General features: G+C 41.3%; 2 protein-coding genes across 5 annotated transcripts in view; one reads left to right on the forward strand and one right to left on the reverse strand.

The window, feature by feature from the left end:
• The window catches only part of WASHC4 (WASH complex subunit 4), a 44870-nt gene extending 43759 nt beyond the window's left edge, over positions 1-1111 (reverse strand). For all 4 annotated transcript variants that reach the window (XM_062589240.1, XM_062589232.1, XM_062589223.1 and 1 more), the window contains exon 1: positions 1043-1111. In XM_062589240.1, coding sequence (XP_062445224.1) covers positions 1043-1103 — 61 coding nt within the window. In that variant the 5' untranslated portion in view covers positions 1104-1111. The remainder of the gene's footprint in view (positions 1-1042) is intronic.
• Positions 1112-8241: 7130 nt separating this feature from the next.
• Positions 8242-21176, forward strand: part of ALDH1L2 (aldehyde dehydrogenase 1 family member L2) — a 34366-nt gene continuing 21431 nt past the window's right edge. The window contains exons 1-5 of the mRNA XM_062589279.1: positions 8242-8378; positions 14584-14725; positions 17096-17330; positions 19297-19462; positions 20291-20392. Coding sequence (XP_062445263.1) covers positions 8328-8378; positions 14584-14725; positions 17096-17330; positions 19297-19462; positions 20291-20392 — 696 coding nt within the window. The 5' untranslated portion in view covers positions 8242-8327. The remainder of the gene's footprint in view (positions 8379-14583; positions 14726-17095; positions 17331-19296; positions 19463-20290; positions 20393-21176) is intronic.

Genomic DNA, 21176 nt, shown 5'->3' on the forward strand with positions numbered 1-21176 from the left:
GCATAATTGCTAAGGATTAATGATACAGGTCACAGTTACTGGAATTTTCCTTGGCTCTTCCTTTAAAAGTTACATACTGCTCGCAACAGAAAACCAGAAACTTGTTTGTACACTGTCAAGAGGGGCTGTAATGGAGCATATTATGTCATCCAAAGTTCTCTCAACTGCACTTAAAAGTCACTGTCAAAGCAGCAGCGATCTGGCATTTCCAGTAAACGCTGTATTTTGCATTCTGTAGCTGAAGAACAGGTAAACTCAGTACAGCTTCAGTTTCCACTGGAAGTCAGTTAAAATGAATATGGAGTAAATTTTATCATGCCTTGGAATAACACTGTGTGAGAAACAGTTGGTCCATGAATGACATATTTGCACAGCAACAGCTGGTGTAATTAGTTTGGCGCAGTTCAACCTACAGTGCATATTACAGTGTAACTACTGTACACATTCCTGGTTAGAAAGTAGGTCACCTCTACGCACCGAGAAAAAACGTGGATTTTGACAGGCACAGAAACCTGCTGACAGAGTTAAGCATCACATGGTCTTATTTATTTCTAAGGGTGAAATTGGAAGTGACTGCCCAAGCCACGAAGGCTCGGCCAAGGGAAACCTCATACAACTAACTTATCTCAGTACGCCTTCTTTGGCTAACCGAGCGAGCAGCTGCAAAATTTTAGGGGGCTAGCAGATACGTTAGGGAAGTAAAGCAGCACGATCCCCACGACCAGCACCTGTTCCTTGTCCCCGGCTCAGGCAGGAGAAGAAAAGATCTGCCTGCCCTGTCCCTGGAAGGGGCTCCCCAGAGGAGAGAAAGGAGCAAGAGGAGGAACAGCCGCTCCCCCAACCCCGACATCTACGGGGGGGGGGGGGGGGGGGGGAGAAAGGTGACCGCCACAACCTTCCCCGGCTCCCTGTGGGGGAGCAGCCGTTGGGGCGGCGGCGCAGCCTCGCTCAGCGCGCGCCCCCGCTCTCCGCCGGCGGCCGTTAACGCCGCAGCCCCGCGCCGCGCCGCGCCGCCCCGCCCCCCGCCCGCTCGCGCGCTCACTCTGCGAGCCGTCGTCGAGGCGGTCGAAGTCCCAGTCCGGGGAGAGGGTCTCCAGCGCCATCGCCGCCGCCGCGAGCGCCCCGGCAGCGACCCGCCCCCGCTCCTGACTCAGAGACACGGGACTTCCTGCCGCGCTGCCGCGTCGCGCTCTGGGAAATGGAGTCCGCCGCCGCGGTGCGGCGCCTGCGGCCGCTTTCCCGCCCTTCCCCGGCCCGCCGCTGAGGGCAGCGAACGGCGGCGGCAGCAACGCCGCTGCGTGAGAAGAACCCGAAGCCTCGGCAGAAATGGAAGTGGCACCAAAAGCCGCCCGAGATCAAAAGGTCTCGGCACCGGTATCAGTCAACGCTGAGCAATAGCAAAATTGGCCTGGCACCAAAAGCTGTAGATGCCTCTCTGTATCGAGAGGTACCAATGTCGATATCGGTTGATGCCAGAGAACACGAAAATCAGCCCAGGACTGAAAGTTATAGTTCCATCTGGAGATGGAGAAGTACCAATGCCTATTGATAAGGATACCTACTGATGCCAAACCCTACTGATAGGCATGGAAACAGAGAGGCAACGATACCTCTCAGTCACTGCCAGCTAATAGCAAAATCGGCCCAAAAGGCTGTACATACATCTCAGTATCAATGCCTATCAATATGGACACTTACTGACATCTATCAATATTGACCCTATTGATAAGTAAGGAAATTGCCAGGCATCAATGCCTCTCAAGGTCTAGAGGTACCAATGCCAATATTGGTCAACACTGACTGGTAGTAAAATTGGCCCGAGACCAAAAGCTGTAGATGCCTCTCGATCTCGAGAGGCATCAATACCTACTGATAGGGATTAATATCAATAGCTATCAATACCTGTTGGTACCTATGGACATCAATCCCTATAAATAGGGATGCAAATCAACAGTCATGCCTCGTGATATTGAGAAGTATCAGTGTCAGTCAGTATTGGTCAATGCCAACAGATGGCAAAATCGGCCTGAGACGGAAAACTATAGATACCTCTCACGATCAAGAGGTCTTGATCCCTATTGACAGGTATGAAAGTCCACCCATCTGTGCTATCCAGCACAGGAGCAATTTCACTGGGGCAATAGCAGCAAAAATGATGTGTCACCTATTGCAGCAGCATCCATAAAAGCCAATTCTCTGCATTTCTTAAAGTAAACATGTATTCAAAGTCAGGATGGCTCTTTCAATTTTGAAAAATCAAATAATATAAAATTGTTCTCTGCAATCTCTATGTGCTTTCTTTGAAATAAAATATTAGTTCTTGTGACTATGGAAAGCTTCACATGAACAGAGACTGCTACATTGCTTTAAAAGTAGTCACCAGGCATTTTTTTCCGTCTCAGAAAAATGTCTTCTTGAATTCTACAGGACACTACATGGGATAATCTTACAGAATGGCACTCTACAGGGCCTGCTCTCCTGAGCATGTGAACAGAGTTTGTAAAGAATAAAATACTGTAGGGTTGTTTGTTGCAAGAATAACAAAACTGACAACAGAGTAACCCAACTGGTTGGTTTTCACAGTAGCCTCACTGGAGAGTGTGATCCCCATAACATAAACAGATGTAAGCCTTATTTTGAATACAGAAAAAGGAAATTACTTTAAAAATGAAATTGAAATAATTGAGGTTTGAATTGAATTGAAATAATGCATTTTAAGAAAAAAGAGGAGCAGAAAGCTAAGTCACTAACTTAAAAATCACAATTAAACAGATGGACAAGTTAAGCTTCATATGGTCATTCATGATGCAGTTTTAGATGACTTGTTATTGTTTTTCCTTTCATTCACTAGGTGGCAGTGTTCAGTTACCCCGTCGTTTTTGAGGTCAATTCTAGGTGCAGCTAGAATTTTGATTTCCTCTAAAAGTCTAATTTGGACTTTATCCAGAAGCTGATTGCTTTAAGTGACAGCAAGTCTAGCTTGACTGTATTGATAAATGGACTGTGCTGACTTATCAGTGGCTTTATGCTGTTTGCTGATGTGAAATTATTTGCAGATTTTATGAGCATCATTTCTGACAGTCAATTGACATTTATGGCTGTCATTTGTATCAGGAAATTTTTATTTGGTACAAGCTTATAGGAAGTTGCTAAGACTGCTAAAAGATCTGTTAATGTTTTCAGAAAATACAGTAGTCAAAAAAGCCTTTAGCCTTTGTTTAATACAGTGATTTGGAGCAATTTTGAGTATTAGTGAAGAAGGGCCCAGCTGAGAAAGCAATCATTGTCCTATTATTTCTTTAGGCAAGATCAAAATGATCATGAGTTTAAAATTTCATATTGGACTTTCACATGAACTATGTCTCACATAAATATGTTCCTAATTAAATTACTTTTTATACTAGGGTACTAGAAGGACAGGTAGATGCCACAATAGAGAATAAAGTTCAAAAAGTAATTAATTTGGTACTATGGTGATTTTCTTTATGGAGTATAGCGGCTTGGTATCTATGGGTTTGTAACTCAAAACAGAGGCTTGATTTTCTAAGGTATTAAGCATCTTTCTCCCTTTGAAGTTAACACAGTTGGAAATATCATGCAACTTTGGTCAACAAATCTACTTGGTATTTTTAAACAGTAATTTAATGATGTTCAAATGCCTAGGGAAAACTTTAACACAGCATTCAAACAGGAGACATTTTTTAAAGAGCTGGTAAAGAGCATCCAGAGCAAAAATTGCTTCTACTATATATATAGGCAAAGGTCCATCAAAACTGATAAATCTGTACTTACTTACAGGAGAAAGAATTTGGCTTGCTGGATCTGCAGAAAACCAGCCAAGCACTATATTCTTTTTCTGGAGAACATTTAATGCTCAGCTTTCCGAATGTTTTAAATAAAATTCCTGATCAAAGCTTTTGTGGCAGGATTCCCAGAAACGATGCACTATCTGAGACTCACTCTTTGCAACTTTGGTCCACAAATCTAACACCAATTTTTGCAGAAGTGGTTTCCTTTCTATTATATGGAATGTGAAAGACTCAAGTTTATGCTTATCAGTAAGGCAACTGCATACTGCATATCATGTTGCAGCTGCCACATGATAACTCCTTCTCCTGGTTAAATTGGTAAAACAATTCCCTATCCTTATCAGATAGATGTCTCTTTTTGGTAACTCTGGAAAATGATATGTCTGGCATATAATTTTAAGTGGTTGTCTAGTAGGAAATCCCTACCAGTAGGCTGTAAAAGCCTCACTGTCATGTGGGTGTCTAGGCTGAAATGAAATTAAGGCCCAGACTGAAAAAAATATTAAAGCCAGTATAAGATCCTCTTAAACATAACAATGGTAACAATGGTTGCACAGAGAAAACAAGAAATAAAAGCGTCCCATGAAATCTTGCTTCAGCAAGTTGAAAAACACGAAAAGTTGCTTTTGTGCAGTATTTGAGTTAAAACCTGTCATGCAATTAACATAGTTAGAGAAGAAACAGTATAAAGCCTTACTTTTTTTTTTTTTTTTATTACTCACCTCAGTCTTTACAAGTGGGCAAGCTTTAAAACACTCGTAGTGAATTTGAGCCTGACCTATGACCAAATCTTTCTTCATTCTGAAAATCCCTGCCAAGGCTGATTTCTAACCACAAAAAGCTTATACAGAGCTAGTTTAGTTAATTAGTAAATCCCAGGCCATGATTTTCAGAAGAAAACAAATCCTGAAAGATTCTGAGCAGTTTCCCAAGCACTTCAGAAAGTGCATGTACTCAGCACCTTATGGTATGCAGCCTTCCATGATGATCTTGCCAAGTCTTGACGTTATCTTCAAAGACTTTGAGCAACATTTACTTCCACAGAAATCAACAAGGATTTATAGAATTCAACCTGATTAAATCTTAGGTTTGTTCTGTACATTTCTGAATATACAAATGCATTGTGCTTTGTGAGCATGCTAGTGAACAAGCACTTTTAGGTCCTGAAAAATATTTATGCATCACATAAGTGCATTCCCCCTAGCTGTACCTGTTCACACCACTTGCTGACATATGTCTATGAAAACTACGGAAAAGTAATTAGATTAGGGGGAAACCCATGACGGAAAGCTTGCTATGGGTAACTGCAATTTTCTTCAAAGCTAAACTTTGTCCTTGAGAAACAAGGGCCAGAACAGGAAAAAAGAAATGAAGATATATAAAAAGTGCTTCAAATCAATTGCAAAATTTACAATGATTTCACTGGAGCTAGGATTTCTCTCTAGATTAACAAGAAACTTCGATCATTTGCAAAGCACTTTTCTGATGGAGATACAGAAGTTAATGGGTTGATGTCATTTTTTCCAAATAGCATAGAACCCAGAGGACTGGGTTTTAACAGTTGTGATATTTAATGCTGATGCTGGAGGTTACTACGTCACAAGACTTAGTGTTCATTCTCTGATAGACAGATTAACTTAATCATTTTCTGGGCAACAAAAAAAAGGACAACTTGAATTGACTGTGAATGTTTAGATTGGCCCTTGAAATTCTGAACAGACAGATTGTTCAAGAGTTAAAAGCTCATGTATATGAGTTCCTTGCTCTGATCATAATGAAAAAGCTGATGGTAGGCAGACATCATCCTTGCATGGGATTTAGCATACCCTCACCCTTGTTCCTCTCCTAGCACCTCTTATTACTATGAAATCTAAAGTAATGTCTTTAGATTTCACACTCCCCTGCTATTCTCTATTAAATACTGTGATGCTACTGACGAGAGACACTTTCTTCAGTGATTTTTTCCCTTTACTACCTAATGTGAAGTAAATGCAGATATCTTTTTGTCTCAGTGGATTTGGAGCTGTGTTTTGGAGTTCAAGGTATGCCATATAATGAAAACCCCAGTGCATGTGCTTTGTTGGACTAGACGATCTCCAGAGGTCCCTTCCAACCTCAACCATTCTGTGATTCTGTGATTCCGTGCTTCTGTGATTCTGTGACTGTCTACATTGTGGGCGTATAACGAATAGAGTCACAAGTCATTACAAATTACTTTCCTAGGAATAGCAAGTATTTTGCCTTAAGCTTGCATGTCAGCTCTTAAATGCCAAGAATGTGGTGCTGGAAAGGATTTTGAATCACAAACAATGATTTGAAGATTCGTGAATTTCTGAACTCTGGCATGTTTGAGGGCCATTTTTGACGCCAGCTTCTACGGGAGTCATTTCCATTCCATTGTATGAAATTCATGCAGTATTCCTCCTGTTAACCAAGTTAGTGAAGTAATTACTTTAGTAATAGATGCATATACTTTTTATTTGAACACTTTGTGTTCTTGACCAATAACCAGAATGACAGTCCTGTGCATTTGTATATAGTCTCTCTATTGCTACAATCGTACTCTCCAATTGTTAATCTTTCTTCAAAAAAAAATGTAATTCCAAAAAGAAACACAGACAAATAGCAAGCATTTCAGACCACTAGTATCTGTTGTAGTTAAAATATAAATTTAGTGCAACAAGATGATGAGCTTAATGTTGTTATGATACAATTTAAAATGTGAGTGATACATGTTGGACAGAAATAACAGTGAAATTTTGTAGATGTTCTGTGAGATAATTAGAAGAAATGAGGCCATGCATCCACAGAAATAGCTAATAACAACAGAATACAAAGGATTTTTAAAATAAGCCAAAAAGTAAAATCTTTTAGCTTTCTTGATGAAAAAATGTAATTACTGTACACCAGTCTTTATAACTCATTGTATCACCGATACCAGAAAAGGGAACACATGTATAAGCATAATGTCCCCCCTTACTAATGGTGGCTTTTTGATGTTTTCTATGGAATTTTCCAGCCAATATCATTTTTAATGTCTCAAAGCAAAAGAATCCACTAATTCCCTTGCTTGCCTGTTCCATAATCCAGTGGGTCACTACATACTCCAAACGAAGGCATCATGAGAATGAATTTTGTAGGAATGGGCAAAACGCTCTCCTAGATTTTCAACCTCATAGTGAGAAAATCATAGGAACTGACCAATGACAATGCTTTCTTGAATTTTCATCGCAAAAGCAAAGTCCAGTGGTTTATTTCAATTAGCAAGCTTTTATTTCATTTTAATTTCTCTAGACTCCATTTGCTTCCACCTGCATTTATGGGACTGCCATGAGCTTTGAATAAAAGGCAAGGCATAGTTTTGCTACATAGGAACAAACTAGGGCATGAACTGTATACAACATGAGGCATAATTTAAGCCTTGGTATCGCTTTACTCCAAGGGGGAGGTGTGTTGTACCAACCTTTTTTTCTCCTCCCTACAGGGCTGGCGTGACTTACCTCTTGCTTGGGACTGATGCTGCAGCGCTGCTCGTTCCAGTGCATCCTGAGTCTGCGGGCAGTAGCGGTGGCGGCAGCAGCAGCGCTGCGGCAGTGCTCGTCTTCCAGGTACAGCCAAGCAAGCAAAGGACCCTGAAGAAGAGGACAAGGGGCTCAGAAATAAACCTTGGAGATCGCTAACACTGTCTGCAGGAAGAGATCAAAGAATTCAGGGCAAAAAAGATACCGGCAAGTGCTAGGCAAGTCTCTGCCTACTGTATTTTCCATCTTTGGCAAGATCTCGGCAGGTTACAAATTGAGCTGAAGTGTCGCTTCTGATTTCTTTGATGTGGTTTACAAGTGAGCAGTATGGTGACCAGCTCCTCCTTTTTTTCCCCTTCTTTGCATCCTTGACAGGAACACAGCGTATGTCAGCCTTTCCCCCACCCCCTGTTCTTTAAGACTGAGCGTTGCCGAGGCTGAAAACTGACCTGATTTGCAATAATGCTTAACTGCTACCACACTGTCTGCTTCAGCTTTTGCTCTTCATACCCCTTTGGGGCTCATTCTCATTCGCCTCCCGATTTTCTTAGTTGTTCTCCATAGCCCTGAGAAGAGGATGTTTCTGTGAGCCTAGAAAATATTAAAGTTGAGACATTTATGTTAATAGATGACCTCAAATGCTGGGAGGGGATTAATTGTTGAGTGAGCCGCATTATCAGAGCAGAAGCGATGCCAAGATGGATTTTTTGAATTATTATTTTTTTTTCCCACCGGATTGCTGGCCCCTTTCGGGAGTCCCGGCCTCGCCCCCGGTCCCGCCAGGCTGCGCGGCCGCGGCGGGCCCGGGCGGGGGCGCGCAGCCGCCGCGGCCGCAGGAGCTGGCGGGGCGCCCGCGGCGGCGCGGGTTGCATCAGACGGGGCGGTGCGCCGCGGCCGCGGGGACCGGGCCGGGGCCGGGCTCGGCGTCCGTGTCCGTGTCCGTGTCCGTGTCCGCCGGGAGCGGGCGGGGAAGCCGGGGCCGGCGGCAGCCCGCGCCATGCTGCGCGCAGCGCCGCGCCTGCTGCGCGCCATCTCCACCTCGGCGGCGGTGAGTGGGGCGGCCGCGGCGGGGGCTCCGCGGATGGGTGCGCGCTGCCTCCGCCCGGGCGGAAGACGGTGGCAGGGGGGGAGGCTGCGGCACGGAGGGCTGGCGGGTGCCGGTGGTGGCCTCCTCTGCAGCCCGCCGGGTCGCCGCTGCCCTGCGCGCCGGGCTGCGCGCAGGCAGCGCGCAGCTGCCGCTACCCGGCGCCGCGGAGTGGGGACGGGGACAGGGACGGGGGGCCGTGCCCTAAAGGCTGCTCCTCGTTTCCCGGGGAGAGCCGGACAGCGAGCGGCTTCGGGCGAAGAGCCGGAGCACAAGCCCTCCGCCAGCGGGTCCGCGGTGGCGAAGCCGAGCGCGGATGGCTGAGGGGAGCGCGTTGCTTGCGCGTGGCTGGAGGAGGCTCTACTACGGGTTTCTGGTTGGAGGTGCTGGGACTCAGCGCATGTCCGGGAAGCCACAATGGAAATAGAGTTGCAGGACTGCTCTTCAAAGGAGGCGGGATTTTACGTTCATTTTACAAAGCTGTAGCATTGTCAGAATACCCACGATGGACTCTCTTAACTAAATTCTTCTAGAGAATAATGCAATATTGTAACCTGCTTGATAGTAAACCTCTTAACCACCGTAGCAGCTGCTAAAGGTTAGCCTTCAGGAAATCTGAACTGAAGCTGATGCCAGTAAAACATTAGACGTACGTATGTGTGTGCCCCCACATACAAAAAGGGTTGCAATAGAAAATAATTATCATTTATAACTATGAAATAAATAATTTTTTATGTGACAGTTTGCTAACATGAGACTTTTCTGAAGGAAATGTAGCTCTTGGACTTGCCTTCCATTTTTAAGCATTAGCACTTGACAAGGTACCAGCATTTGTCAGGTAGTTTTTCTATGCAGTGCTTACTTTTATTTATTAATTTTATTTTTTGTTACGTGTTTTGAAGGGAAAAAAAACAGAATGGAAGCAAGTACTGCAATATTGTATGTCTTTGTCTTTTAAACAGCCATTGTAAAATACATTCCAGTCCTTTTTTTTTTTTTTTTTTTTTTTTTTGCAGATTAGTACTACCGTGTCCATAGATGTTTTGGGTGTTTTGGCCAGAATTTTCAAATAGGGAAGTTAAACTTAAATCTCTACTTTCATATTAAGGCAAAGAAATAAAAGTGGACTGTCTTTCAGACAGGTTGAACATTTCACAGTTTCTATTAATGCCCATGGGAGATCGGGATTCTCAACCTGTGGAAAGCAACCATTTTTACTGCATGGTGTGAGTGCAGTATCCTCATGCACTCGCATCCAAAAGGTATTGGCAAAGTTGCTCATTTTTATATCTAGTATCTGGATTTATACTGCGTTCAGTCCATTTTGTTAAACACAGTCTTTTCTGAGTATGACCATCCAAGGGAATTAGTGAATTATCCAAAAATAAATTACCAAGCCATCGTTCTTTGGTGTTAGGCAAAGACAAAATAGCTTGTACAAGTAATTTTCAGATTCTACGCTCTTTACCTTATGTTGTTTCATCATCCAGGTAGAAGGCACTTGGGTCAGGTGCTTGGGTCAGAACTAGACCCTGAGCATTTTATTTGATGTTATAAGCAAAATAGAAGGTGAAAGGTAAAGACAAAAGTTTGGAAAGTGAAAATAACAGAATTATAGTACAGTGAGCATCAATTTTCTGAATTCTTATCCTTTGGTAGCACTGTCATCTTAACTGCATTCATCTGTTATGCCCTAAGTAATGAAAGGGCAGAGCTCTGTAAACAGTCAGTGCTCCATGATTTCCCGTAACTAGGCGCTGGATAATCTTACCAAAATACAGAGGGAAGTCCACTCTGATAATGCATTAGCCCATGAACCATTAACTTTCCCATGAGAAGAAATGCATCTGTTAACTAATGTCTTATGTCTGCAGTCAGGCACGCAACTGCAAATGAAATCCAGTGCTACCTCTTAGTAGTGCGGACAGAAGCAATCACAAATTTCGTCTTTATATGCATTGGTGACAATGAGCCATAACTCATTTAGCACATTATACAATCTAATTATTTTGGTGTTCTTTAAGGAGCTTCTTTGTAGAGCTCCTTGGTGCATGTTAGTGATGGTATACCTAAGCCAAAATATGCCTTTTCTGTGAGAAAGAAAACACCAGACTGTTGTTCATTTCTGTGTAATTTTACAAAACTTTCAATTTTAATCAGATCTGTTATGTCCGTGTGACAATATTCCAAAACAATTTCCCACTTTCATAGGTCTTGCTCGTGTTAGGTAAGGAATACTGGAGGAGAATTTTCTAAAATAAGATAACGGGGTGACTGTAAGGTCTTCAGCAGGATAGGACAAAAAAAAACAACAATTGAATTTGTGGCCTGATCGTGCAAGCCCCTCTTTGTATGGGATTGCACTGAAGCCAGTAGAAATCCTATACACAGTTGATTTGTGAGTTTAGCTCTTACTTTCTACTGATGACAGCATATATGTTAGTGCAATAGAGGCGGATTGCCACGTCTAAGCCAGATGTTAATAGAAATCGTGCAGTACACACGTATCACGTACTGGGGAATTCGAGAATAACCCTCTTGCAATTGAAACCGGTCTCTGATTGAATAACTTTCTGTAAGCCTGAGACAGAAGAGCTGTTTGTTGCCAAAATAGTCTTTTTGTGCACTACATTTAAGAAAGGGAACTTTCTGAGTGAGCCAACCTCCAATCTTGTCTTTGCAGTTTTGCCAGTTTTATTTTTTGTTCCTTTAGGGATTGTGTCTTCTTTTTGCTTTTCACCGTTTGTTAGCTCAGTTCCACAGCTAGCATGAGTTGAGCACATGGCAACGTCCCTGAACCGTGCTGCATCTCATGATTTGGGACTGGAGCCGGTAGGCCGTTCTGTGTAACAAAAGAATCAGATTTATTCACAGGGAAATACGAACTAAGTTTTAGAAGAATGTCACGTGGACAGCCTTAGCACATATTAGCCAGGGGATTTCCAGGAAAGGTGAAAATAGTAGGGCAAATGTTCCAAGCCCTGACAAGGTGTCACCTGGATGCAATTCCTATCCCTCCAGTTTCAGAAACTAGAAGAGGTGCAGAAAGCTATAGGATGAGCACGGGGCTAGCATCCTTCTCTTATGAGATACAAGTAAAAGGGCTCAGCTTGGTTAGTCTAACAAAATAAGGGTAAGAGAAAAGATATGACTGAAGAGCCACGTTTCCCCAGCACTAATGGGTTTAAGTCAGTGGTGATAAGTTTGGACTGAAAATTACTATAAGGTTGCCAAGTCTCAGAGAAGTGATGGAATGGCATGTAGAGAGCAAAAAGATGTTGGAATGTGGATAAATTTATGCAAGTGATCATACATCCCGGTTGCTTGTGATAGCAGTGGGCTGGATTTCTTAGCTAAGGAGATCCCTTACAGTGCTCTGTTTTTACTGAAAAATGTTCACAAAAGAATGAAAGTTGAACAAGTAGCTCATGCCTGGAGTTTCTTCAGTGTTCCTTCGATGCACCAGCAGGGCTGCCATTGTAAATTAGCACTGTACAGAAATCAGAGGATTTTGTACCATGCCAAGCATGTTCAATGACCCAGTGGGTTAGACTTTTTCCAACTTGCCTGCTGTGCTTACACCAATTAAATGATTAGGAAAATCTGATGACTAACTTTTATAATGCAGCAGCATTTCTGGAAAGTGAAGACATCAGTGATAAATCATTGGTAAGAAGCTCTACCTGTGTCCATTAGGCCTTGCTAGATAAAAATGGCAAGGATAACTTAGGCACATTGTAATTCAAAACAAGAAGGTCGTGTCTTTACTAAGAACAAAACAGTCAGCATATTTGAGGTATTAACTGCCAACAGTGCACCTTTGGCTAGGAATATCATCATCACCATTTTCACAGATGCCTTTTACCAGCCTGCCCTGATTTTGCATAGAGCCTGAGTTACATCCACCTTTGCAACTTATTACTGCTGCACTTGCACTAATGCTGACTAACGCTCCAATGCAGGGACAGTTTTACTATGCAGTTCCATTTGCAGTTCCATTCTGAGGGAAAATATTATCTCTGGACAAATAGCTATTTCCTACTGTCTTTCAAAAAATCTATATGCACAAAATAAAGAGCGCACTTCAATAGCCTTGTTTTGGAACCTCTCCTTTCTTAAGTTCATTTTCTGAAGCCGACTGCACAGCTAAAATGTAACTTGAAAACAACAAAATACAGCAGTAATATGTCAGCTGTGAAATGAATGCCAGTGGAATAGATTGTGGCTTTGAGTAACCTGTTTTTCAGGACAATTATTTTTGTCAGAGAATTGTCATATGATCTGATGGGCAAACCAACCTGGAATCCAATTAATAACTCACTTAACCAAGGTGTCCTCATGTCCCAGCTTCCATAAGAAAGGGAAAAGAGGAGTGAAGAAAAAAATAGACAGGTGCCAACATACAGGAAAAATACCAATGGTTAAGATATTCAGAGAGTGTTTTGATTCCTGTTTTTCATTCTGAAACCATAGTCATTTAGTGCCATAAGCTTTACCCCCAAAAATGGAAGTCTAAGTCAAGTTGGGAAGGAAGAGGTTAAGAATAGAGATGGGCAATATGTGGATTTATTTTCTGCCTTTCATTCAAGCCTCCTAAGAGGAGGGATCTTTAATGGTCTGAGTCTAGGAATAGCTTTCTTTTTGTTGGATATGGGGCTTCATTTCATAACCAGGTCCGCTAGTCCCTTTGTTTTTCAAAGTTTTCCAGTCATAGCTGATGAAAAATGCAAAGGCAGTGCTTGCAGGGGCAGTTCCACCCTTTTGCCAGCCCCTGCGTGCTCATTCCTGCTCCACCATGGGACCTGTGCCAGGACTCCTGGCCGTGCAATATGCTCCATCAGTGAATTGATCCAGTTAAGAGTTAGCCACCTTTTGTCAGGTCAGTGTCCACCTAGCTCAGTACCCTAGTCCGGTTCATCAGGCAGCCATAGGAATACCAGTTCCTATGTATAAATGAGGTGTTAGGAGCAAGGTACTGGGGGTATGGAGGAAGAGGAGCACAACTGTCCCTTTTGGCAGCAGTCGGGATATATAATAGAATATCCCGAATATTGAAGAGAATATGCCAGGGCATTCACTTCTACCTAGGAACAAAGGCAAAGAAAACAGTTGCTGGTGTGCAGATTGAAAAACTTGAAGGAAAAAAGAGCCATATGCAAGAAGTATTACGGGAGATCTTGGACTATTTTCAGCTCTTCAGTTAGCATATTTGTTGGAGTGGTCACTGTAAAAAAGCAGTAAGTCTTGGACCATCTTTGGAATTTCAGTGGATTCACTGAAACTGGGCCATCTCTTCTCCCCATCTTTCCCATTCACTCAGGGGCTACATCCATGCCAGAAAATGTGAGCTGTGCTTCATCTTGCATGTTTCCTCGAAAGTAAAAAAACAGAAATTAGAATGCCCTCAAAGCTGGAGTTCTGCAAAAAGCTGTCATTAAGATTTGGGGAAATCTCAAGGAAATAATACTTTTCTCTGTGTAAGCATGTGAATGGAATAGCAGTATGCGGTATCCTGATATCCCAGCAGTGTTGTGACTCTAACTATCCTAAAATTCAACAGGTGGGGCAGTTCTTGGCCTCTCCTCAGTCTGAAGAAGCTTGAAAGCACAGAATGCCAGTAGATGTCCATCAAAGGAACATCTTGCTTAACAATTTCCTGGTAGAAGGATCAAAAGGTTGTTCACTGCCTTTAATCTGGCAGGATTACAGAGGAATGCAAACTTGTGTTCTTTAGCCTAGATATTGACCACTAGGAATATGCCCCTGTTTAATTACAGAGATTTGGAGGGCATGATCCAGACACCTAAGTTATGCCTAGAAGTGTTTAACGTACCTGTTTCAAAAATGAATTTTCATTACTTATTGCATTAGTTATAGGCAGGAATAAGATCATGGAGCCTGCTACATGTAGGCTTAGTAGGAAGTAATTCCTATTCGTAGGAAGTAATATCAACATCAGATGATATTTCTGTGCTAAGTGTGGTCTTACTTAATTGTACATTACCTGTGGTTAATCTCAAAATATGATTATTATTCCTTCAAAGGATAGAAAGATTACTGCATTTCAAATCAAAATGAACATTGAATTAGAAAGAGCAAGAGAGAAATGTAGATAGCAATGTATATTATTTGCACCCTAAAGCATAGCTTGTTTTAATTCTTTTGACAGGCTTATCAACATAAGCTAAAGCTAGCACTAATAGGTCAAAGTATTTTTGGACAAGAAGTCTATAATAACCTACGAAAAGAGGGTCACAAGGTTGTGGGAGTATTTACAGTGCCCGACAAGAATGGCCAAGCTGATCCTTTGGGTAAGTGTAATCAGAAACCAAATGTACCATTAACCATTAACTACCATTAAGAGGCGTGCCTGACGAACTTGCCTTTTTGTGGCGTGATGTCTCTATGGGAATGACTTGCATATATTGCCTTTGTTACACTGCATTCAGCACAAGAATTGTGCTTTAAAAAACACAACTTCCAGAGCCAGTTTAACCTTGTTAGTTAATCAGCATTTAAAAGCTGTTTCTAACCATATATTATGATATTAAAATAATAATAAGAAGAATCTGGGAACCTTTGTTTGAATGGACATCCTACAGGTAATTATCCTGAGCTAGATCTGTATCTTACAATATGTACAATGTTTAAAGGCAGCTTCGAAGAGGCGATATTACCTCTTGACTTACTCCCTGCTCTGGAGAGGAAGCAAATAGCTGCTGAGCACAAATGTCTGTCACCTATTGCTCTGTTTTGTCCGTGACATTCAAGGCATGGAGCCAAGACTGTTTATTCCTGGCTTTCTGCCCGTTCTGCCAAGCTCATCTGCAGCAACGTGCCCACAGAGCCTATTCCTCTTCCACCTGGGGTATGGATAAGCCATTCAAGAGGATAGAGGAAGTTTTGCACTGCTTTATTTTTCCATTGCCAAGGTGCATGAGGATCTTCTAGACCTTTAAAAGAAAGCGTTGCTGACTAATTCAGAATTACACTCATGCTATGGAATCTACCATAGCAAAGAAGCTACTTTGGAATCATTACCAGAATTGTAACTTTCTTTTTCTTTCTTTCTTTTTCTTTTTTTCTTTTTGGAACAAAAATGGTGAGTTAATATGCTTAGCTAATAGAAGTGCCAGACTGGAATTTACCTTTCTGGATAATCAGAATTTAAATTACATTTCATAAACTGTATCATAAACTGGTGTTTTTTGTCAGGTTCTGGCACGTTTTTACAGGACTCTCTTGAGGGAAGAATCAAACATAAATTTTGCTTACCTAGGCTGTGGCACTCCCAAACTAGCACATAGTTTCTGAGCTTATTAACATTCTGTAACTCTACCTTATTATAAGAATTTATCACGCTTTGGAAGAATTAGAACTACAACTGAGAAAAAGACAATCTGACTATCCATTTCTGGGAGCATACCTTAATACTTGATTGCATTAAATAAATTATTATTATACAAGCAGCAAATCTTCCACTGATTTCAATTGTGTATTTATTTTAACTAAGCCACAGAATTCATTTATTATACTTCTAATGATAAATAATGATTTTATTAGATTCTTTGCTGGTTTTTGCCTCCAGGTGATTCAAAGATCTTAAGTCTGAAGTGAAATTTGGTGATGTTTCTATAGCCTCAGGCAGCTAGGATTTTTATTTCTAAAAGCAATTGCAGTAGATGCTTATTTCCAACATGCAGTGTGGAATGACACCTGTGTAAGTCTCTGCTGAAGACCTAATTTAATATGCTTTGGGCCAAACTCAAGGTTTTATTTTACAAATGATAAGGAGAAAAGTTTCTATAAAACTATGTTTAGAAGCATATATTGAATGAGACATGTTTTCTATATCACTGCTTGTTTCCCCCTTTTTTCCCATTAAACCTACAACTCAACAGACATAGAGCTTGGCTCTACTGTCCTACTCTCTGTGATGGGTTATCAAGCAGTTGTGCAGTGGAATTTATCTAACATCTAAAAATTCTCTCTGGACCCTAACACAATTAATACAATTACTTTTCTCTCCTTTGAGCCTAATCTTAGACATGGTTCTCTGTCTCACAGATAAATGTAAAAGTATCTAAAAGGCACCAGTAAACAAAATTTTGATGAAATAACTGAAGGCCACCAGCATGTCATGGCAAGGTGCTGCTGACATGAGTGAATCTTAGTTATGTGAAGTCACATGCATGTACAAAATGAAGTACCACTGCTAAATATTCAAGAGCATTCACAGCCCAGAGAGGTTGTGGAGTCTCCTTCTCTGGAGATATTCAAAGCCCGCCTGGATGCAACCCTGTCTAACATGCTGTAGGTGATCCTGCTGGAGCAGGTGGGTTCGACTAGATGATCTCCAGAGGTCCCTTCCAACCTCAACCATTCTGTGATTCTATGATTCATCATTGTCTCCTACTTTCATTGGTACTTACTATTTAGGTCATAAAAAGGAATTTAAAGCTGAGAATGACATGAGCTGTAAGAGTAATAATCAAAGACAGAACTAATAAAATACATCCTACTCCAAAGACCTGATAGATGACATACAGAATAGAACCGTACAAAGGGCACTCTTTAATCACATTTGATGACCTGCTTGAGTTTCATGCAATGTTTCTCTGATTTCTGTTTGAATTTTTAACACAAAATGTGAATTAAAAGCAATTGTTCTTTCCCCTCAGCACTGGCAGCAGAGAAGGACGGCACTCCTGTTTTTAAATTCTCCAGGTGGAGAGCTAAAGGCAAGCCTATCCAGGAAGTAGTTGCAGCCTACAAATCAGTTGGAGCAGAACTCAATGTCCTTCCATTCTGCACGCAGTTCATCCCCATGGATGTTATTGACTTCCCCAAGCATGGCTCAATTATTTACCATCCATCCATCCTACCACGCCACCGAGGAGCTTCTGCAATCAACTGGTGAGATTTTGTAAGAAGTTCATCAAAACTATGTATATGTCTCTTGTTAGACAATGTGTTAGACCAATTACTCACTTAAGTGCTGGCACAGTTCCTAGCTGACTTACAAGTGAAGCAATTTTTCTGATGCAGCTGAGCTTCATGAATAAGGAATGATTGCTTATTCTTTCTCTTAATAAAAGATAAGGGGTCATCCAGCAAAGAGATCAGATAGTAGGATTTGATTGAATGAAGGAAGTACTTTTCTCCATGCAGTCCATTATTAAACTGTGGGACTATATGTCTAGAGAGCTTTAGAAAGATGTGTTCATGGAGGAAAAACTCATCAAGACTTGTTACACACAAAGATGCAGATCCAGCCCCTGCTTCGGGACATTCCTGAGGATAAGATTTCCAGAAATAGGAAAGTAGTGTATCACTGTGGTGTAGCACCATGTCTTGCCCTATTTCATATCTTCCTCTGAAAGCATCTGCTCCTGCCCTTCTCAGATAAAGGCTGACCTTTAAACAGAGCTAGGATTTGGCCTTGATTTGGCCTTGGCTGACAATTTTCATGCTTTACTTCTGCACCCCTTGTTCCCCTCACAACTTCTTCTATCTGTTGCAGCTACAACCGTGGTACTGAACAGACCCAATCACTCCCCATGTGACTGAGAAAGCCTTGGGAATTTGCAGGGCTGAGCGAGTACCAGACACAAACAAGGGTCAAAAGCCTCTGCGGGCTTCTCACACCTTTCTTTCCAGGCTCCTCTTGTTGCTGCTGCTCTGGCACTGTCGTCAGCCCCTGGTGTAGAGAGAGCTGGAAGGGGTGGGCAAAGGAGGGGCCACGCAGTGGTTCTCATCCTGTCGCCTGCTGAGTGTCAGGGACATTTGCCCACAGTACCTGGAACACTGCTGAGAACACGCACTTCTCACTGCCTTTACCTGCGTGCTGTCTCTGTGTTTTCACATAATCAAAAGCAGAAGAGATGCTGCTTTAATGTGTGCAAGATCTGATACGGGCTACCCATACTTTTATAAGCTTTCACATATCTGCACACTTCTGTCATAAGTGCCAGCATGCACAGTTATCTTCAGCCTTTGCCCCTCCTTCTGTGCAAATGCATGCTTTATTCATTTTAATAAAGTATTTCTCAGTATTTTTAATTCAGTGAAAATTTGTGTGTGTGTAAGGTGATCCTGTGATTCTGATCACAACATGGACTGCCAAGGGAACGCTTACATGAGATGCATCTTAGAGTAAACAGCATTGGTGTTTGCCTGCAGACAAATGGTTAAAAGGACGCAGGAAAGTTGTCTTTCCATTTTTGGTTGCTCCCTTAGATAGGCTTGTGTTTGATTTCCCGTAATTCTGAGGTACCTGCAGTTCCAAAGGAGAACTGGAAATTCTTAGTGGCCAAAATTCCCTTCAAATTCAGAGGCAGATTCTGAGCTGATGTAAATCAGCACAGGTCTATTGTAAGCAGTGCTATCTCCATACCTACCAGCTGAGAATCTGGCTAGATTTAAATTCCCCTAAGGACTTTTCCTTAAGCGGTTGCACAGCAGTGCTTTGTTAAGCATCTGTCATTTTCCACTCTGAGTTTAGCTCTTTTTCAGCTGTGGGACAACTGTACTTCCCTGGCTGACCTACAGATAAGTGGTGAGGTTTAGTTAATTGTAGTAAACAGCTATGAATTATAATGTAACATCTAGAAGCAGAGCTTTTGAATTTTCTTGTTTTGATGTATCTGTCTTTCAAATGATGTCAAAGCTATTGCGCACCTTTTGTCTTATGTGTCTTACTACTGTTAATACATTTAAATTTTAATTAACACAATTTAAAACAGCACAAAGTACTATGTGATGGACACAAGATCTTCTTCTTCTCTGTCTACCTAAAGCAAATGAGTGTGTAACAGATGAGTTGATATCTCTGAGTGCTTTTGTACCATCAGTATTCACTGTAAGTCTTTTCTATGTGCAGGACTTTAATTCAAGGAGATAAGAAAGCAGGATTCACTATTTTCTGGGCTGATGATGGTCTTGACACTGGACCAATTCTTCTGCAGCAAGAATGTGATGTAGGCCAAAATGATACTGTGGATGACCTGTATAACCGATTTCTCTTCCCAGAAGGAATAAAGGCTATGGTATGATTATCTGTGCTTAATATCAACATTTTAAAAGGCAAAAAAATAAAAAATAAAATTAAAGGTAATATAGACAAAGCACATAAATTAGGGAAGAGCAAGGTCTTGGTGCTCAGCTGAATCAGTGACTTTAGTGGAGCTCTGGTGCTTCATGAAGCTGAGGAGCCGGCTTCAGAATGTTTGTTGCTGGCAGCAAGCAGCATGTCCTGTTTCTGCAGAAGGCAAGAAGTGAGTTTTGTCTGGAATGTAGCTCTTTCCATTCATTTTTTGATGTTTTTACAAGGTGAAAATTTTTACAGGCTTAGAGGTAGAAGAAAGTCAGGGGTGAAGATAAAAAAGAAGAATGGTGTTTAAGGTTCAGTTTACGGCTTTGGATTTTGTTTACTTGGTCTTTTTTCATTTTGTTTTAAAATGCATTAAAAATGCTTTTAAAATACTCAGCATGGAATCTTAGAGAATTTTTTTTCTCTCTCTCCATTTTAATATAGAGAAATAGCTTTTGCAGAAACAAAAGCAGTGAGACTTGAATATAAACATACAGAATCAAATTCTGTCTTTGGCTAAGTTTTAGACCTGCAGAATTTAGGCAGCTAATGTGCATGGTGACTAGGCATTCCCATCACATTTCTGAGACAGTTCTTTTGTCAAAGAAGTGTAAGCATACATGTAGGTAAATCTATGCAGTTTGGGTCTCCCCGCTTTTGGAAATCCTAGGTTTTAAAAATAAACTAGTTGTTTTCATGCAAGAAAAACTTCTGTCGTTCATAAGGATGACTGAACAGAAAATGAGTACCAAAGTAACACTAAAACTGTTATTTTTCTACTTAGGTGGAAGCTGTACATCTAATTGCTGATGGTAAAGCTCCTCGGATACCTCAGCCTAAAGAAGGGGCAACATATGAAGGGATCCAGAAAAAAGAAAATGCAGAGGTGCTGTTAGATAGCATAATGTTTTGTGCACATCGCTAGAAACTCAGATTACAATAGTAGTGACATCAAGTTAATTTGGGTTTTAACATGATTGTTTCCTCGCCTTGTATCCCTGGATAAATCCAAGGATGTGTGTAATGGAGCCCCAAGTGAAGTTCATATTCTCTTGTCAGCAGTTACATATATTTAGAAACTTGGATGTCCTACTTGGGTTCAACTGTGTGCAGCTAAATGGCAGCTGCTCCTTCAGTAGATTCTGGATATGTAATGATACTTTAAATAGAGCACTGAATGGAGGTCTCTCTCTTTTTTTGGTTGGTGTGTTTATCAACAGTTCATGCTAAATTCTCTACCAGAAATAGATATGCTGTTAGGAAAACTGAGCTGTTGGCACTTACCAGGAATTAAAAATAGGCCATATAAAAAAACGTAAAAAAATATTCAGATATGTGTAAGGACTGTATTATGTAACTGCTCTCACTGCATTAGCTACATAATAAGCTTCTTACTCTTAGCTGGATCTTCTTTTTGGTTGGAAAGGCCACCATAAAATGATAGTGAATGCTATCTTTAGTACCTTCTTTTCTTTTGCTAGACCAGTGCAAGTATCTAGTAAAAAAGGCAAAAAATACTAATTTCAGTCTGTTGTTTATGATGAACATAGTCATTTTCATCCAAAATGTTGTAATAATGCTTTTTTTTCATATTACAACTCCTGACTTACCTTAGATATAAATAGCTTTGCATATGGATATTTTTAAGTGATGTGACCTCAAAGAAGAGT

This window comes from Rhea pennata, chromosome 1 (genome assembly GCF_028389875.1).
Source record: "Rhea pennata isolate bPtePen1 chromosome 1, bPtePen1.pri, whole genome shotgun sequence".
Classification (NCBI taxonomy): Eukaryota; Metazoa; Chordata; class Aves; order Rheiformes; family Rheidae; genus Rhea; species Rhea pennata.